The sequence below is a fragment of the Chrysoperla carnea genome, chromosome 5 (assembly GCF_905475395.1).
Source record: "Chrysoperla carnea chromosome 5, inChrCarn1.1, whole genome shotgun sequence".
NCBI lineage: Eukaryota > Metazoa > Arthropoda > Insecta > Neuroptera > Chrysopidae > Chrysoperla > Chrysoperla carnea.
Window position 1 is genome coordinate 33159646 of NC_058341.1, and position 14959 is coordinate 33174604.

The following is a 14959-nucleotide window of genomic DNA, read 5'->3' on the forward strand; positions in this document are numbered from 1 at the left end:
CTAAATTTACAAACAAAAACATACCTGAAAGGAATAAATTAAATTACAACGTTATTTAATAGAATGTCCACTAATAAACGTTTATGATTCTAACACAATATAAATTATAAAAATCTTTAGTTCAGGTATGTCAATTGAAACAAAAGTAAACAATTATATCACTATGGAAGTGATAATAATTTACAAGTATAAAATACTTATTTCACTTGAAATAAAATTTAGTTACAAACATATCATCTGTGCTTGAATAATATTTGTAATGTTTCGTAAAGCAGTCCTATCAATTTTATTCCATAATTTAATTTTACTAATGAATGTAATAATGGTAAGTTGGTATTCGTTTTTCGCGGTATTGGGTCCTACGATCCGCTTGACTCGTTTACAAACTGAAACTTTCAACACGATATCTTTTTACGTGAAAAAAAAATTAATTTACAAATCTTGATATATTTTATTCTGAATTTCAACATACTGGAGATACTGGATTTCAACTTGCAATAATCAAAATAATCGTTTGGTTTCAGTCTTATTCAATGACGCCAATTGGAAATAATCATATGCTGAAAATAAACCGTTGGGAGCACTTAAGCCATGATGGAAAGCCATACATGGAGATACCCTCGTTAGAAATAAAACAAAAAAATCAAACACATTGGAGTGTGGACGGAATTATAAGAATACGTAGTACTGATATGGATCGTTTCGATTTCACGGTAAAATAACTTCGTTTACTAAAAAATGAATTTCATATAGGAATTAAAATACTTTTTTTAATTTTCAGATCCGAATGATAACTATAAATCAGGATGTTCCAATAGAAGCGGCAAGTGATTATGTATATTTATGCGAAGAACTAGATGCAGATGATGAAGACGCCAAAAGCGACGATTCTTTATATTTACAAGATATGTTAAAATTTTTAAATGTAACCAACATTCACTGTCCAATTCCTGAGGTAAGATTCAATTGATACGAACACTCCCCCTAAAGAATCTTTACAGTGCTTTACTACACACAGTACAACTCAAACTAAGATGATTTTGGTAACAATCAATAAGCATAAGATAAAGAAGAAGGTCGCGTATACAGGCACGAATGTCATCTGGTATTTGGGTCTTTTGAATCATACTGTATTTACAATGGAATCAGTAAATGTTATTACGATATTATTATACAGAGCATAGTGCAGAGCAAAACCCAGAGGTTCTTCGGTCAAAACTATAATCTGCTAACTGATTGTTTTTTTTAATTATGGAGAAGGGCGTTTATGACTGGACGAAATCACTAGAGGCGTTGAAACTCGTATACTATTTTTTAACATTGTCAGTAATGGAAGCCTTCCTTTTCCTCTATCTTATACTTTTTGGTTACCTTTGGATCATTTTGAAAGCATCACTTTGATATTAATGATAATGATAATATGTGCCATTAAAATTGGTTCAACTTAAGAACTAAAACATATTAATTGTATTGGTATTCATATTAATTGCTAGGCTTCTTACTCTTCTCGGCATTCTCAAATTAGTCAGATTTTACAAAACTCGCCATGCTGAGTTTTCTTTTCATTTCTACCATACGTTGCTTTCTTTTCAGTTTTTAATTTAACGCAGTCGGGTTTTTTTATTTATTTTTTTATATTCTTGATTTTTTAAGGGTGACTATGCATTGAATAGTTTTGAACTTGATACAAGAAACCTCCCAGTATACGTCGAAGGCAAAAAATGGATGTTCGAAATTCTTTTTAGAGAGACGGGTGATATTATTACCAGAGGTCTTCATGTTTTTGCCGAAATCGAAAAAGTTTAAATAAGGTACGTACCTACTAAAACAGAATAAATCAATCCTCTTCAAAATTTTAATATTTTGTTTTTGTAAAATTAGAATTAAATAAATTGTTAAAACTAAAACTATGAGATTCACATACTGCAATTATTTAAAATCGTTCTTTACAAAAAATTCTTTAGATTATTCTATCATTGCTAAAAATAATGCGCAACCATGGTATAAATTGCAGCAAAAGGAAATTTCGTATGTATGTACGTATGTGTATTTATTTGTTACCTCATATCTCTCAGGTGGCTCCATGGACCAGTTAAGGTACATCGTGGTATTCGTCTTAAGCCCTCAAGTGACCGTAGATTGGTGTTTTATTTAATACCTGATTTTTGCGAGAACTAATTATACGTCAATAAAAAATTATCTAACCCTATAGAGTAGGTCGAGTAGGATATCAAAATAAAGAAAATTAAAAGAGGGTTACAAATACATATATATATATATATATATATATATATATATATATATATATATATATATATATATATATATATATATATATTTTAAGTACACTAAAAAGTCTAAAATGAAATAAATGATTAAAAAAATCAAAATCACACGCGACTGCGTTAAATAAAATTAGAAAAGAAAGGAAAAAGTTCAGTCCGAGTTTGACAGTATTGGATTGGTTCTAGTTTTTTATTATTTATCTTATTTACTTTTTTTTGAAGGCTTATAATAATTTTTAAAATGTCTTTTCTCAATTGTGAATTTTAAAAATCTCGACTTACTCGACGACGAGTTACCTTATTTATGGTTAGTTTTAGCACGTACCAGACGAAATTTAGCTCTGAAAATCCGAATCTACCCAGTGTAACGGAATAAATAGAAAGTAATCAAAATGGCTTAAGAGCTGCTCAAATAGAATATTTACGTCAAAAACAGCGAATTTGATCACCACTGAAGTACTTTTAATAATGCTTACTTGCTTACTTTTTTTAGTTTAATTACTTTGTATTAGGAAAACATTATACAAGTGAAATTTAAAAATTTTTTAAAAACGCCCAGATATTTTTCGGGTACAGAACCTAATCACGCACTTGAAACATAGCTTAGAACATTCCCAGTAAATTACCTTTCAAACGAAATTAAAAAATTAAAATCGGTTCACCCGTTTAGGCGCTACGATGCCACAGACACACACACACACACATAGAGGTCAAACTCATAACACTACTTTTTTTTTAGTTCGGGGGTTAAAAATTGAATTTTTGTGTTCCGAAATCATTTTTCTTTTTCTTTTATCGCAAAAGAAAAAATATGAATCGCTCCATTTTATAACGTAAAATCTAATTGTAGTTTTATAGTAATTTCAATTAAAATTTTATGATCATTGTTTTTGTTTCGATCACATATTAAGTGTATGAGCAAGTTGTCAAAGTCCAATTTTTATTAATGTCCAAAAGTTTCGTTTAGAAAAAAACATGACATAAGTTCTGGAATAAAGGGATATTTTTCTGGGATCGTACCTACATTGGAAATGGGGAAAGCTGTGGTAAATGGAATCAAAATTTACATTCTTGTATTTTTTAAGAACATGCTTTACAATATTAACATGAAAATTGTCTCTATTTGTAGCTGTAGTTATTCCTCCAAACTTTTTGTAAGTTAAAATGTTGTAAGTTACACTGAAATGAAGCCACTCACGAATTTTCCTGAGTGTGTTAATCACGAAATCATCCCCCCCACTCTCTGAACTTTATTAAGTATTGTAGATTATAAAATTTATGACTTAAAATATTTTAATAAATATTTTGCTTAATTTGTTAGCCATTGACTGCAAAATACATGTTTAGACTATCATTAAGAGTTTTTTATTATTTAGAAATACATCAAATTAATTGCTCGAATACGGTCGGAAAACATTGCGATGAGCTCATCTAAGCACTGGACTCATCTAGACAACTCTCCTGCATATTAAATGTAATAAAATTATTGTAACATTAAAATGTCTAAAAATAAATTTTATTAAATTTTAATCGGTTTTACTCGAACACTGGAATGGCTGCTGGTTGATTAACTGCTCATTGCCTATTACAATTTGATTTGTGCTATAAAATTTAGTGTTTTTAAAGTATAACAAACTTATTTATTTTTAAATAGAAAGTTATTAGTTTTATCCTGAAAATCGAAATTTAAAACTTTTAGCATATTAGTGCGTACATAAGTATTAAATTGTCGTATCTTAAATCCTTTCAAAAATATATGTATATGTTAATTTAAGTCTTTCGAACAAAGTAAATCATCAAGTAATTATTTCAAATAGAAAGTTTTAGAATTTCTTCAGAAACCATTGTTTATGGTTTCAACAATACAAAAAAATTGTAGGCATAGTTGTACCATAAAATTGACTATAAATCAAACTGTATATTAATATGCCTGTACATGGTCGACTGGGCAAACTTCAGGCAAATCAGAATGAAGTTTTATGCAAATGTATTTTTGTTAGTTGAAACACATTGTTCCTAAAAATAAGTTAGCATAATTCTAAAAATTTGAATCAGTTTTATTAATAAAATGGAAATATCAATAGGGGGCAATCCTTATTTCGAACTAGCCATATTACCCATAAAAATGTAAAAGTAGACTCCATACCATGACAAAATTTGAAAGTGAAATTAAAATTGATCAAAAAACCAAGAAGATATAAGCAATCAAAGATTGCATTCAAAGCCTTTCCATCGTCTTTTAGCAAAACAAAGTTTTATATGTAATCTCTATGACGATACACACGTATGACGTCACTAGTCGGTAAAAATTATTCTCACTTCTCTCTTTTATTTGCGCGTGCGAAGTGAGAATTCTTCATCTGTAGTGATAAGAAAATTTATTCCGATTCCCTATTTACAGACTTGTTAGAATGTTATACCTTTTTTTGCGATTTATGCGATTCACAACATTACGTTTTGAGCGATTCACATAGTAAGTTGCCCAGATATCGAATTTTTGAAATCAATTTATTTTTTGAAGATGTTTCGAGAATTTTTTGTTTGCCACACATGTTGGAAGAAAGATATAGGTAACAAAGTTCGTGGAAAAAATTGGGGGAAATTTGTAATTGTCGAAAAAGTTAAATCATGTGAATATATGTAAAAGAACAAAACCATAAACAAAATGTAACCGGTAGTTTTTCACATATCCTGTTGTCAATAGGTTTTTATAACATATACTACGGTGATCATACAGCAGGCAGCTAAAAACCTGAACATCGAAAAATTTTTCATGAATTTGGCATTCGATCCAACACTAAGCTTATCCTTTTCAGTCATTAAAAATAGTCATAGAAATTTCAGTTTATGAACTCACGGTCTATAAAATGTATAATTGTCTCTCTATACTATTCACCTAGAACATTGTTGTCAGCTGAAGGTATAAAAAAAATGAAAACATAGGTAATAGCCGTTCTTTATGTAATACAATGCCATTGTAAAACATTGCTCAAATATTTTTACACACAAACTGAATAATGAATTTCATTTTAAAAATATTTTTTACTGCATTAAAATAGGTATAGCATTTTAGACCAGTATATAACAGCAACGGTGTGTTCATGCAAGAACAATTAATAACTGATATTTTTAATGATTCGGGGTGAGTGCGACTTCTTTTTCCCACTTTTACTTAGGCTCGCTAGGCTTAGAAACCCATATAACACAATATAACAATTTTTATATTTATATTTACAAAATTTATTGATGTGAATAAAAGCTTTAAGACCCGTAACTACAAGACGATGACCTAGTTGACAATGGTATTGAAATTTCAAGATAATACAAAAAGTGTCGGTCGGTATCAGACACTTTTTTTTTCTGTCATCCGCCAAACACACTATATAGAACATAGTTCCAATAATAATTCGTTAAACAGGGTGTTCTGTTATTTACTGCAGAACGTTGGCCTTCAGGAAAGTAGGCCTCAACTCCAAAATTGGTAAATAACTTTTTCCATTGTCTTTATGAGCTTATTCAGTAGGCCCAGGTTCTGTAGTCAATAACAGAACACCCTGTATATCAATTTATCGTACCAGCCTAAGTATTTCTCTGTGATTGATAACTAAATCGGAGTCAAAACCCACTTTTCAAGCTAGATACCGATCTATACGCATGTACATACCATCCAGGTAAAGGTTGGTATTATTATTTTAATATGAAATATTTACTTTGTGAAAGCAGCAGTATTCTAACCTATGTGTTATTTTAAATGAAAAACCACGGATATATACCAGTTTTTTTTTTTTTTGTGAATGGTTATAATAAATTAGCTTGACAACGATAATAATTCTACCGAAAATGTTTCAAAACAACAGCTAAATGACTGTTATTTTATTCAACATGTGCTAGAATTATTGATATGTTACTCAATTTTGGCAATACAAAGTTATCTTCCCACAAACTGTAAACAGCTTAAATTCCACTACCGAAGGGCAATTAAAGATGTACTATCGCCAGGGAAATTTTTGATAAAAAGTTTGAATTTTTTATTTCATGTAGTTGGGCTAGGTCTAAATCAATTCTGAAAATTTAAGGAGGGGAAAGAGTGGCATAGTTATTTAAATAAATAAATGTCTTCAAAAGTAGGCATATTTAACATTGGTCTTATAGGAAAACGGTAGATGAATGATATGTTTTCTTAGATTTCTTGGAGGATGAATTATGTTATAACAAGACAATATAATAGTTCAACAAATTTCTCTACTACTGAGTCCTTCTTTCATTACGATGCTTGTCTTCGAAGTCTATAAGAATAATTAATTCTTCTTCTACGCATTAGTAAACTTTATTAGATTGATTTAATACTAACGTATTATAGACAATAAATTGATTGTGTTTACGTACCACGTATATTCAACTTTTTGTGTTGTCCTCGAATTTAGTGCAGAAATTTTGTCTTTCGTTGATATATTTCTGTAAGGGTTTGTTAAACGAATTTTACGATGAGATTATAATTAGATTTATTTGGTATCTTTTTCATTTTATTGTTAAAAGATAAGACGCATTATTAGTATAAACAATGGATTGGAAAATGAAACCTATAAATTAATATTATAGTTATTTATATGCGAGATTAATTAAATAACGATTTTCTTTCTTAAAACAGTTACATTGGGATTCATTTGAAAAGAAGATTTCTCTTACACAAGTTATATATATAACCGACTTCAGAATTTACGATTACTTGTTTTCTAATGAATGAAAAATAATGTTTTATAATCCAGTAAAACTGTCTCCAAATTCTATACAACGATAAATGAATAAAAAAGTTATGCAGCTGTGATTTTTTACTTCAAGACCCAAGTAAAGTTTATAAATGTTTTACGCTTATTTAGTTTATTTATTTGAGTAGCCATATCATTATCCACTCCTGTAGAACAAATTGTCTAGTCAAACTAAGCGAAAATAAATATTACGATCCATTGTACCATTAATTCGATTATTGTGTACTCACGGCCAAAGAGTAAAATTTATATTACATACCCTAGGAAATCTATCAGAGTATCCTTGACATATTGTTTCCTAATCGCAATATTTAGGAACATTTTTAAGTTCTAAAATTCATAATAAATATTTCGAAAAAATTTTTATTTCAAAAAATTGCCCTTAAAAAATTAGTTCTATAAATATTATACTTCAATAATAAATGATCAGAAAATAATAAACAGTAGTTAAATTGATTATTTTCAACTTCGCGTATAGGTAAAATTTTTAATTTTCCAGATGCACGAAATTTTGTCAATACAACATCCGACCAAAAACTTATAGACTTTTCGGCCTATATTAACTTCGGCCAAATTCATTCGCATACATCTATATCAGAGCCGATAAAAAGCTCTCGTAGCTTCCCATGTCGCAACAATATTTGTCTCAATAGTGTGATCAAATAAAAAAAAAATGGCGTCATTTTTTAGATAATTCTGAGTTCGGAGAAAAAAATTGAATTTAGTAGATCATTATGATACAAATTGAAGAAACTAAAATCCAACATTTTTTGATGGTCGGAAGGGGTCCAAAAAAAATGGTAAAGTGGCCTAATCCGGTCTTTCGCGTCAGACACCGTCGGATTGAGTTAAAAATAAAAAAGTGTTTAATAAGCTTACGCGCCGTAAAAAGGCGAAAAGAATGAGCTGAGAATGAACCCGATTGGTCCATCGATGTCCCCACAAATTGCAAAAAACCATCGATTTTGCTCGAAATTTCAAAACTTCATAGCTCTTGTTGTTTTAAAGATTCAAAGCTGAGATTTAAATGGATTGTAGCTTTTGTACCCATGAAGTATCACACACAATTTCAGCAAGATCGAATGTATACTTTTTGCAAACCGCAGCTGAATGCAAAAAACAGGACTTTTGTAAAATGGCCCTAAAAAAGTTGTGGTGCGGTAACGCGCTATTTTTTTTACGCGAGCATATGCTTCAATAGTTAAAGTAATACCTACTAAAGTGCCAACCTCTCATCTTTAGTAAAAGTTACTAAAATATTAATTTTAAATTACTATTATTTTAAATTATAACATTAAAAATAGGATGGAAGTAATGGGAGCAATTATTAAGAGACAGAAGTTATGTGACATTATAGTCTTAATAATTGCTCCCATTACTCCCATCCTATTTTTAATGTTATAATTTAAAATAATAGTAATTTAAAATTAATATTTTAGTAACTTTTACTTAAGATGAGAGGTTGACACTTTAGTAGGTATTACTTTAGCTATTGAAGCATATGATCGCGTAAAAAAAATAGCGCGTTACCGCACCACAACTTTTTTAGGGCCATTTTACAAAAGCCCTGTTTTTTGCATTCAGCTGCGGTTTGCAAAAAGTATACATTCGATCTTGCTGAAATTGTGTGTGATACTTCATGGGTACAAAAGCTACAATCCATTTAAATCTCAGCTTTGAATCTTTAAAACAACAAGAGCTATGAAGTTTTGAAATTTCGAGCAAAATCGATGGTTTTTTGCAATTTGTGGGGACATCGATGGACCAATCGGGTTCATTCTCAGCTCATTCTTTTCGCCTTTTTACGGCGCGTAAGCTTATTAAACACTTTTTTATTTTTAACTCAATCCGACGGTGTCTGACGCGAAAGACCGGATTAGGCCACTTTACCATTTTTTTTGGACCCCTTCCGACCATCAAAAAATGTTGGATTTTAGTTTCTTCAATTTGTATCATAATGATCTACTAAATTCAATTTTTTTCTCCGAACTCAGAATTAAATTATTCAAAAAGTTAATTTGATCATATCACAAGCTTTTTTTTAAGAAATTTCATCTATTTTAAATATGAACGCTTTCTATTTTTGTTTTCAAGCTATAGCTTGAAAGCTATAGCTAAGTATGTACACTATAGTGTACGTACAAGGTTATACAACAATTAATTTTTAATTGAAGATGAATATTTATATATAAAATTGATGTTTTTCTAGGAGTGCTTTCTGACCAATTTGCGGACTCAGGAGAGTTGAAAAATTTATCAGGAAAAGTGGGTCGCTGGTTATCTGGTGCAGCGGATCGCGGAGGTGGTCGTAAGGAGCGAACCAAAAAAATTAAACTAATAAAATTTATTGTATTTTTAATTCAATATTTTTAGTTTCAATAAATTTTTTTTTTCATTAAAATCGTTGCTGGCTTAGTACAAATTTTATTTATTCCCATTACTGGGATATTATTGGCTTCAATCTTTGGCCAATTAACTGAACCCATCAATGGGTCCAAGTTATCATCCGATGAAATTATTTTAATGGCCAAGTCATGGTATATAGTACTCAGCCATTGCTGCAAAACTGGCCACCAGCAATGGACCATGACTGGGCCAATTGTAAAACCTTGTATGGGTAGGAACAAAAACTGACAGCTTTTTATTTAATTTAAAATTCGTTTTACAAAACTGATAATACATTTTTATCTTTCACCATCTCTTTACAATGACTTACGAGGCTAGAATAAGAAATTGAAACTTGTTTTACCAAACTAAGGGAATTTTTATGAGAAATTTGTAAAAAGTGTCATTCAATTGTACTATAAATAAAAAGTACACATTGAATCTAAATGTAATAATTATCCATTATTGGATAATGTTTCAGTTTTATTTAAATTATTTTTTTATCAAAAACTTTTCTATTTTAGCACATATTTAAAATTGAATGTAAAAACAAAAGGTTTATCACAACGTTAATATTATATATTTTAATGTCTAAATTATTCACGAAATATATGCAGTACCTTTTTCCTTACTTAAATCCCTGAAAAAAATTTTATTATAAAATATTCCAAAAGATATTGTCAAAAAAAAAATAACGTAGAGAGGAATTATCGTAAAGAGGCCACTTATATATTATATTTTACAGTGAATAGGTTGGATGTCATGACGTAATTACATAATTTTTCTGGAAATTTATTATATTTCGTGAATATGAAAATTTTATAAATATCAAAATTTAAAAAAGTTTTTGATACCCAGTGATGCAAAGACGAAAACTTGTATAAGGCAATCCTGTAAGTAGGTAGTCCATTTAATAAAACTTTAAGTTTCTAAAGAACGATAAGGAAAGAAATTTAAAAAAAATATGATAATATAAAAATTTCAATAACTTTGAATGATTTAAAGGTGACAAAAAGAAAGAAAATACATGGACTAAGCGGATAATACAAATCGGTTTTTCTCTAAAATAATTTCGATAACTATACCTGACATTTTTGTAAGCTGATAATTAAAATGTAATTCAATTAAAATGTATATAATTATTGTAGGAAACGATCCACCCGACTGAGGAAAACTCCGCGCCATCTGATTTGTATGGGAGCCGGTGGAAAATGTTCGCCTAAGCGTTCTCAACAAAATCTTATTCATGATAACTTGCATTTGCATTTTCGATTTACGCCCATAGGTTGAGATAGAAGTTCCCAACTCACAGACACAATAATATTTTTTTTTTTAACATTTAAAAAACATCTGAATTTTATATTTTAGACAAGCATTTCTAAGCATTTTTTAATCTCTGATATTTTGATCTAACCATCCCGTTGTCGAGATATAAGCATTTGAAAAAAAAAAATGCGGAAATTTCGCTCAAAACTCGTTATAGACCAAACAGAAGATTATTTTGTGGCTTGTGTCACTAAAACTCACCGTTTTCGATATATAAGCATTTAAATAAAATAAAGCACATATTTTTGTCGAATAATCGTTATTGACAAAAATAAAGATTATTTTGTTGGTCTGCTCAAAAAGGTGTTGATGTTGATAAATAACAAGTGTAAGCCAAAATGAGAACAAAATACATTTGTGAATTTGTTTTCCTTAAGATTTACAAAAAGTGATTTTATACCTTGGGGTACTTTGGAAAACTTTTCGATGCCAGGTTTGTCGATAAATGATTGTAAAATATGCCTTTTTCAATTTAGCTTTATGGCCAGTAAATGACACTTTTTTTCTTGCTCTTGGATAAGTTTTGATTTCGTCTAAAAAATCTTTTTCAGTCCTAATGACTTTTATAAGTATCAGAATGATTTAGTCCGACATTATTTCTGATCGAAAGATTGAGTAGAAATTCTTAGTAAATATATTTTTAAATCCTTTTACCAACAAACTTAAATTATAAAAAATTAGTTTAATTTAAACAATGTAAATCGGACTACTTACTACTCAACGAAAGAATTAGATTAGAGACATTTATTTAAAAACTCAATATAAGTTACAAGATTCGGTATCAGCAAACGTCTTAGAAACAAGTAATACCTTGTTTTCATCGATGTGACAATGATTTTATTTATGGAAATTTATAAATAAAAACATTTTACAATAATCTTCGAGAAATATGGGTAGGTATAGAAAATTCAAATATCACTTGATAATTTTAAAAAACTTGATAAACTAGCAGCTATGAAAATATATCAGACAGTTACTCAAACTTTAGAAAAACCTGGAAGTTTTTTTTTTTCAAATTGGCCAACAGATTTTGCGAATAATTAAAAAATTAACTGCCTTTTTACCCGACTGAGGGACGTAAAGCAGTCGAATTGTACTTTTCAGTCTATACATATATATGTATGCACGTGTGTGTGTCCTTTGTGGCCAAAGAGGTTATATAACATAGAGGTTTAAAAGCATAGGAAACGCATAACTAAGCATAACTGAATTATTGACCGCTAAAAAAGACACAAAAAAGGAGACCGTCTTCGTTCTGTGTCTCGCAGCCTGATAAAGCGCGAATATTAATATTTTGAATTATTGTATAAACACGTGCATGTCTGTGTATATCATAGAGGTAATATACGACAGACAGAGGCAGCTATACAGTCGGGACCCGCTAAAACGCGTATTTTTATTTTTTTTTTTTTGTTTTTAGATTTTTGACGATAACTGTATAAAGTATTAAACAATTTTATTGATTGTGGAATTCTCTGGTTTAAAAAATTGGCATGACATGAATATGAAACGGATGCTAGCTAGAGTTGTTAAACGGAAGTCACGACTAGGTAAAAAATAAGTTTTTTTTTAAACAAAATTTAAGTATAAAATACTTATTTCACTTGAAATAAAATTTAGTTACAAACATATCATCTGTGCTTGAATAATATTTGTAATGTTTCGTAAAGCAGTCCTATCAATTTTATTCCATAATTTAATTTTACTAATGAATGTAATAATGGTAAGTTGGTATTCGTTTTTCGCGGTATTGGAATAAAATGATCCTAAACGGAAAGATTTTGTCATCAGAAACCATTTTTTCATTCATGGTTTAAAAGTTGGGTCCTACGATCCGCTTGACTCGTTTACAACCTGAAACTTTCAACACGATATCTTTTTACGTGAAAAAAAATTAATTTACAAATCTTGATATATTTTATTCTGAATTTCAACATACTGGAGATACTGGATTTCAACTTGCAATAATCAAAATAATCGTTTGGTTTCAGTCTTATTCAATGACTCCAATTGGAAATAATCATATGCTGAAATTAAACCGTTGGGAGCACTTAAGCCATGAAGGAAAGCCATACATGGAGATACCCTCGTTAGAAATAAAACAAAAAAATCAAACACATTGGAGTGTGGACGGAATTATAAGAATACGTAGTACTGATATGGATCGTTACGATTTCACGGTAAAATAACTTCGTTTACTAAAAAATGAATTTCATATAGGAATTAAAATACTTTTTTTAATTTTCAGATCCGAATGCTAACTATAAATCAGGATGTTCCAATAGACGCGGCAGATGATACTGCATATTTATGTGATGAACTAGATCAATATGATGGAGATGACAAAGACGACAATCATTACTATTTACAAGATATGTTAAAATTTTTAAATGTAACCAACATTCACTGTCCAATTCCTGAGGTAAGATTCAATTGATACGAACACTCCCCCTAAAGAATCTTTACAGTGCTTTACTACACACAGTACAACTCAAACTAAGATGATTTTGGTAACAATCAATAAGCATAAGATAAAGAAGAAGGTCGCGTATACAGGCACGAATGTCATCTGGTATTTGGGTCTTTTGAATCATACTGTATTTACAATGGAATCAGTAAATGTTATTACGATATTATTATACAGAGCATAGTGCAGAGCAAAACCCAGAGGTTCTTCGGTCAAAACTATAATCTGCTAACTGATTGTTTTTTTTAATTATGGAGAAGGGCGTTTATGACTGGACGAAATCACTAGAGGCGTTGAAACTCGTATACTATTTTTTAACATTGTCAGTAATGGAAGCCTTCCTTTTCCTCTATCTTATACTTTTTGGTTACCTTTGGATCATTTTGAAAGCATCACTTTGATATTAATGATAATGATAATGGGCCATTAAAATTGGTTCAACTTAAGAACTAAAAAATATTAATTGTATTGGTATTCATATTAATTGCTAGGCTTCTTACTCTTCTCGGCATTCTCAAATTAGTCAGATTTTACAAAACTCGCCATGCTGAGTTTTCTTTTCATTTCTACCATACGTTGTTTTCTTTTCAGTTTTTAATTTAACGCAGTCGGGTTTTTTTATTTATTTTTTTATATTCTTGATTTTTTAAGGGTGACTATGCATTGAATAGTTTCGAACTTGATACAAGAAACCTCCCAGTATACGTCGAAGGCAAAAAATGGATGTTCAAAATTCTTTTTAGAGAGAAAGGTGGTATTATTACCGGAGGTCTTCATGTTTTTGCCGAAATCGAAAAAGTTTAAATAAGGTACGTACCTACTAAAACAGAATAAATCAATCCTCTTCAAAATTTTAATATTTTGTTTTTGTAAAATTATAATTAAATAAATTGTTAAAACTAAAACTATGAGATTCACATACTGCAATTTTTAAAAATCGTTGTCTACAAAAAATTCCTAAGTCCTAATGACTTTTATAAGTATCAGTGTATATAGTCCAATTTTCGCATAATAAGATATTGTTACACTTTTACCTAAAAATCTGATTTGATAATGACGGATATTTTATTTCACCGTTGTGTATGCTAAAACTTGTGACTTGTGAGCAGAAATAGTAAATTGTTCGCTAGAGTAAAAACATTCTTTATGTTTTAATACACGTCCAGTTCACTGAGCATATTTACAAAGAAAATTTATTTTTCTTACTACAATAATATTAAACATTTCATTTGTTTCATCTGGTGCAAATAAAACTAAAAAGAAATTAGAACAGAACAAAAGAAAAATTTAATTAGTACAGTAATTAAAGAATACAAAAAGAAATCAAATAATTTATATTTCTTATATAATAATAACAAAGTAGCTGCATAGAAGTGTATATAGTAGTCCTTTATTTCAATTGTTAACCAATTATAAATTAAACTATATATGCTCTCAAAAGACACGCGACCTACGGCTCCACATTAATAATAACAAGCATTGTGGATATGGCTTTTAGAAGACCGACCAATCAATTACTGTTAATTAAATCTTATCATCGTCACAATTTATATACTGCTTGTTTAATTTACACCTTGGCATAGTACATCTCTTACGAGTATGAGAAAGTACGTATGTATACATTAAGAAATGCATACAAGAAAGAGGTGTTATAGGCATGGGTTGAATGTAACTTCGATAAGCGCCAAGTTGTATACAGTACACACACCAGAAGTAGAATCGTACAGCTT

The 14959-nt window shown here is 29.6% G+C and overlaps 1 protein-coding gene across 2 annotated transcripts; it reads left to right on the forward strand.

Moving 5' to 3' along the window:
- The first annotated feature begins 529 nt into the window (after positions 1 to 529).
- On the forward strand, positions 530 to 14095 carry LOC123300869. 2 transcript variants are annotated; one of them, XM_044883526.1, is made up of 4 exons: positions 530 to 713; positions 12754 to 12942; positions 13011 to 13184; positions 13881 to 14095. In XM_044883526.1, the coding sequence occupies exons 1-4, from the start codon at positions 534 to 536 to the stop codon at positions 14031 to 14033; spliced, it is 696 nt and encodes a 231-aa protein (XP_044739461.1). In that variant the 5' UTR covers positions 530 to 533; the 3' UTR covers positions 14034 to 14095. The 2 variants fall into 2 exon arrangements, with proteins under 2 accessions (XP_044739461.1, XP_044739462.1); XM_044883527.1 differs by lacking the exon at positions 530 to 713 and adding an exon at positions 12414 to 12485.
- The last annotated feature ends 864 nt before the right edge of the window (positions 14096 to 14959 follow it).

What these genes read in the sequence shown, in the direction of transcription:
- LOC123300869 (XM_044883526.1), top strand. Translation starts at nt 534, where the DNA reads ATGACGCCAATTGGAAATAATCATATGCTGAAAATAAACCGTTGGGAG. An exon ending in TGGATCGTTACGATTTCACG is followed by an intron (nt 12,943 to 13,010) that starts GTAAAATAACTT and finishes TTTAATTTTCAG; the next exon opens with ATCCGAATGCTAACTATAAA. An exon ending in TTCACTGTCCAATTCCTGAG is followed by an intron (nt 13,185 to 13,880) that starts GTAAGATTCAAT and finishes TGATTTTTTAAG; the next exon opens with GGTGACTATGCATTGAATAG.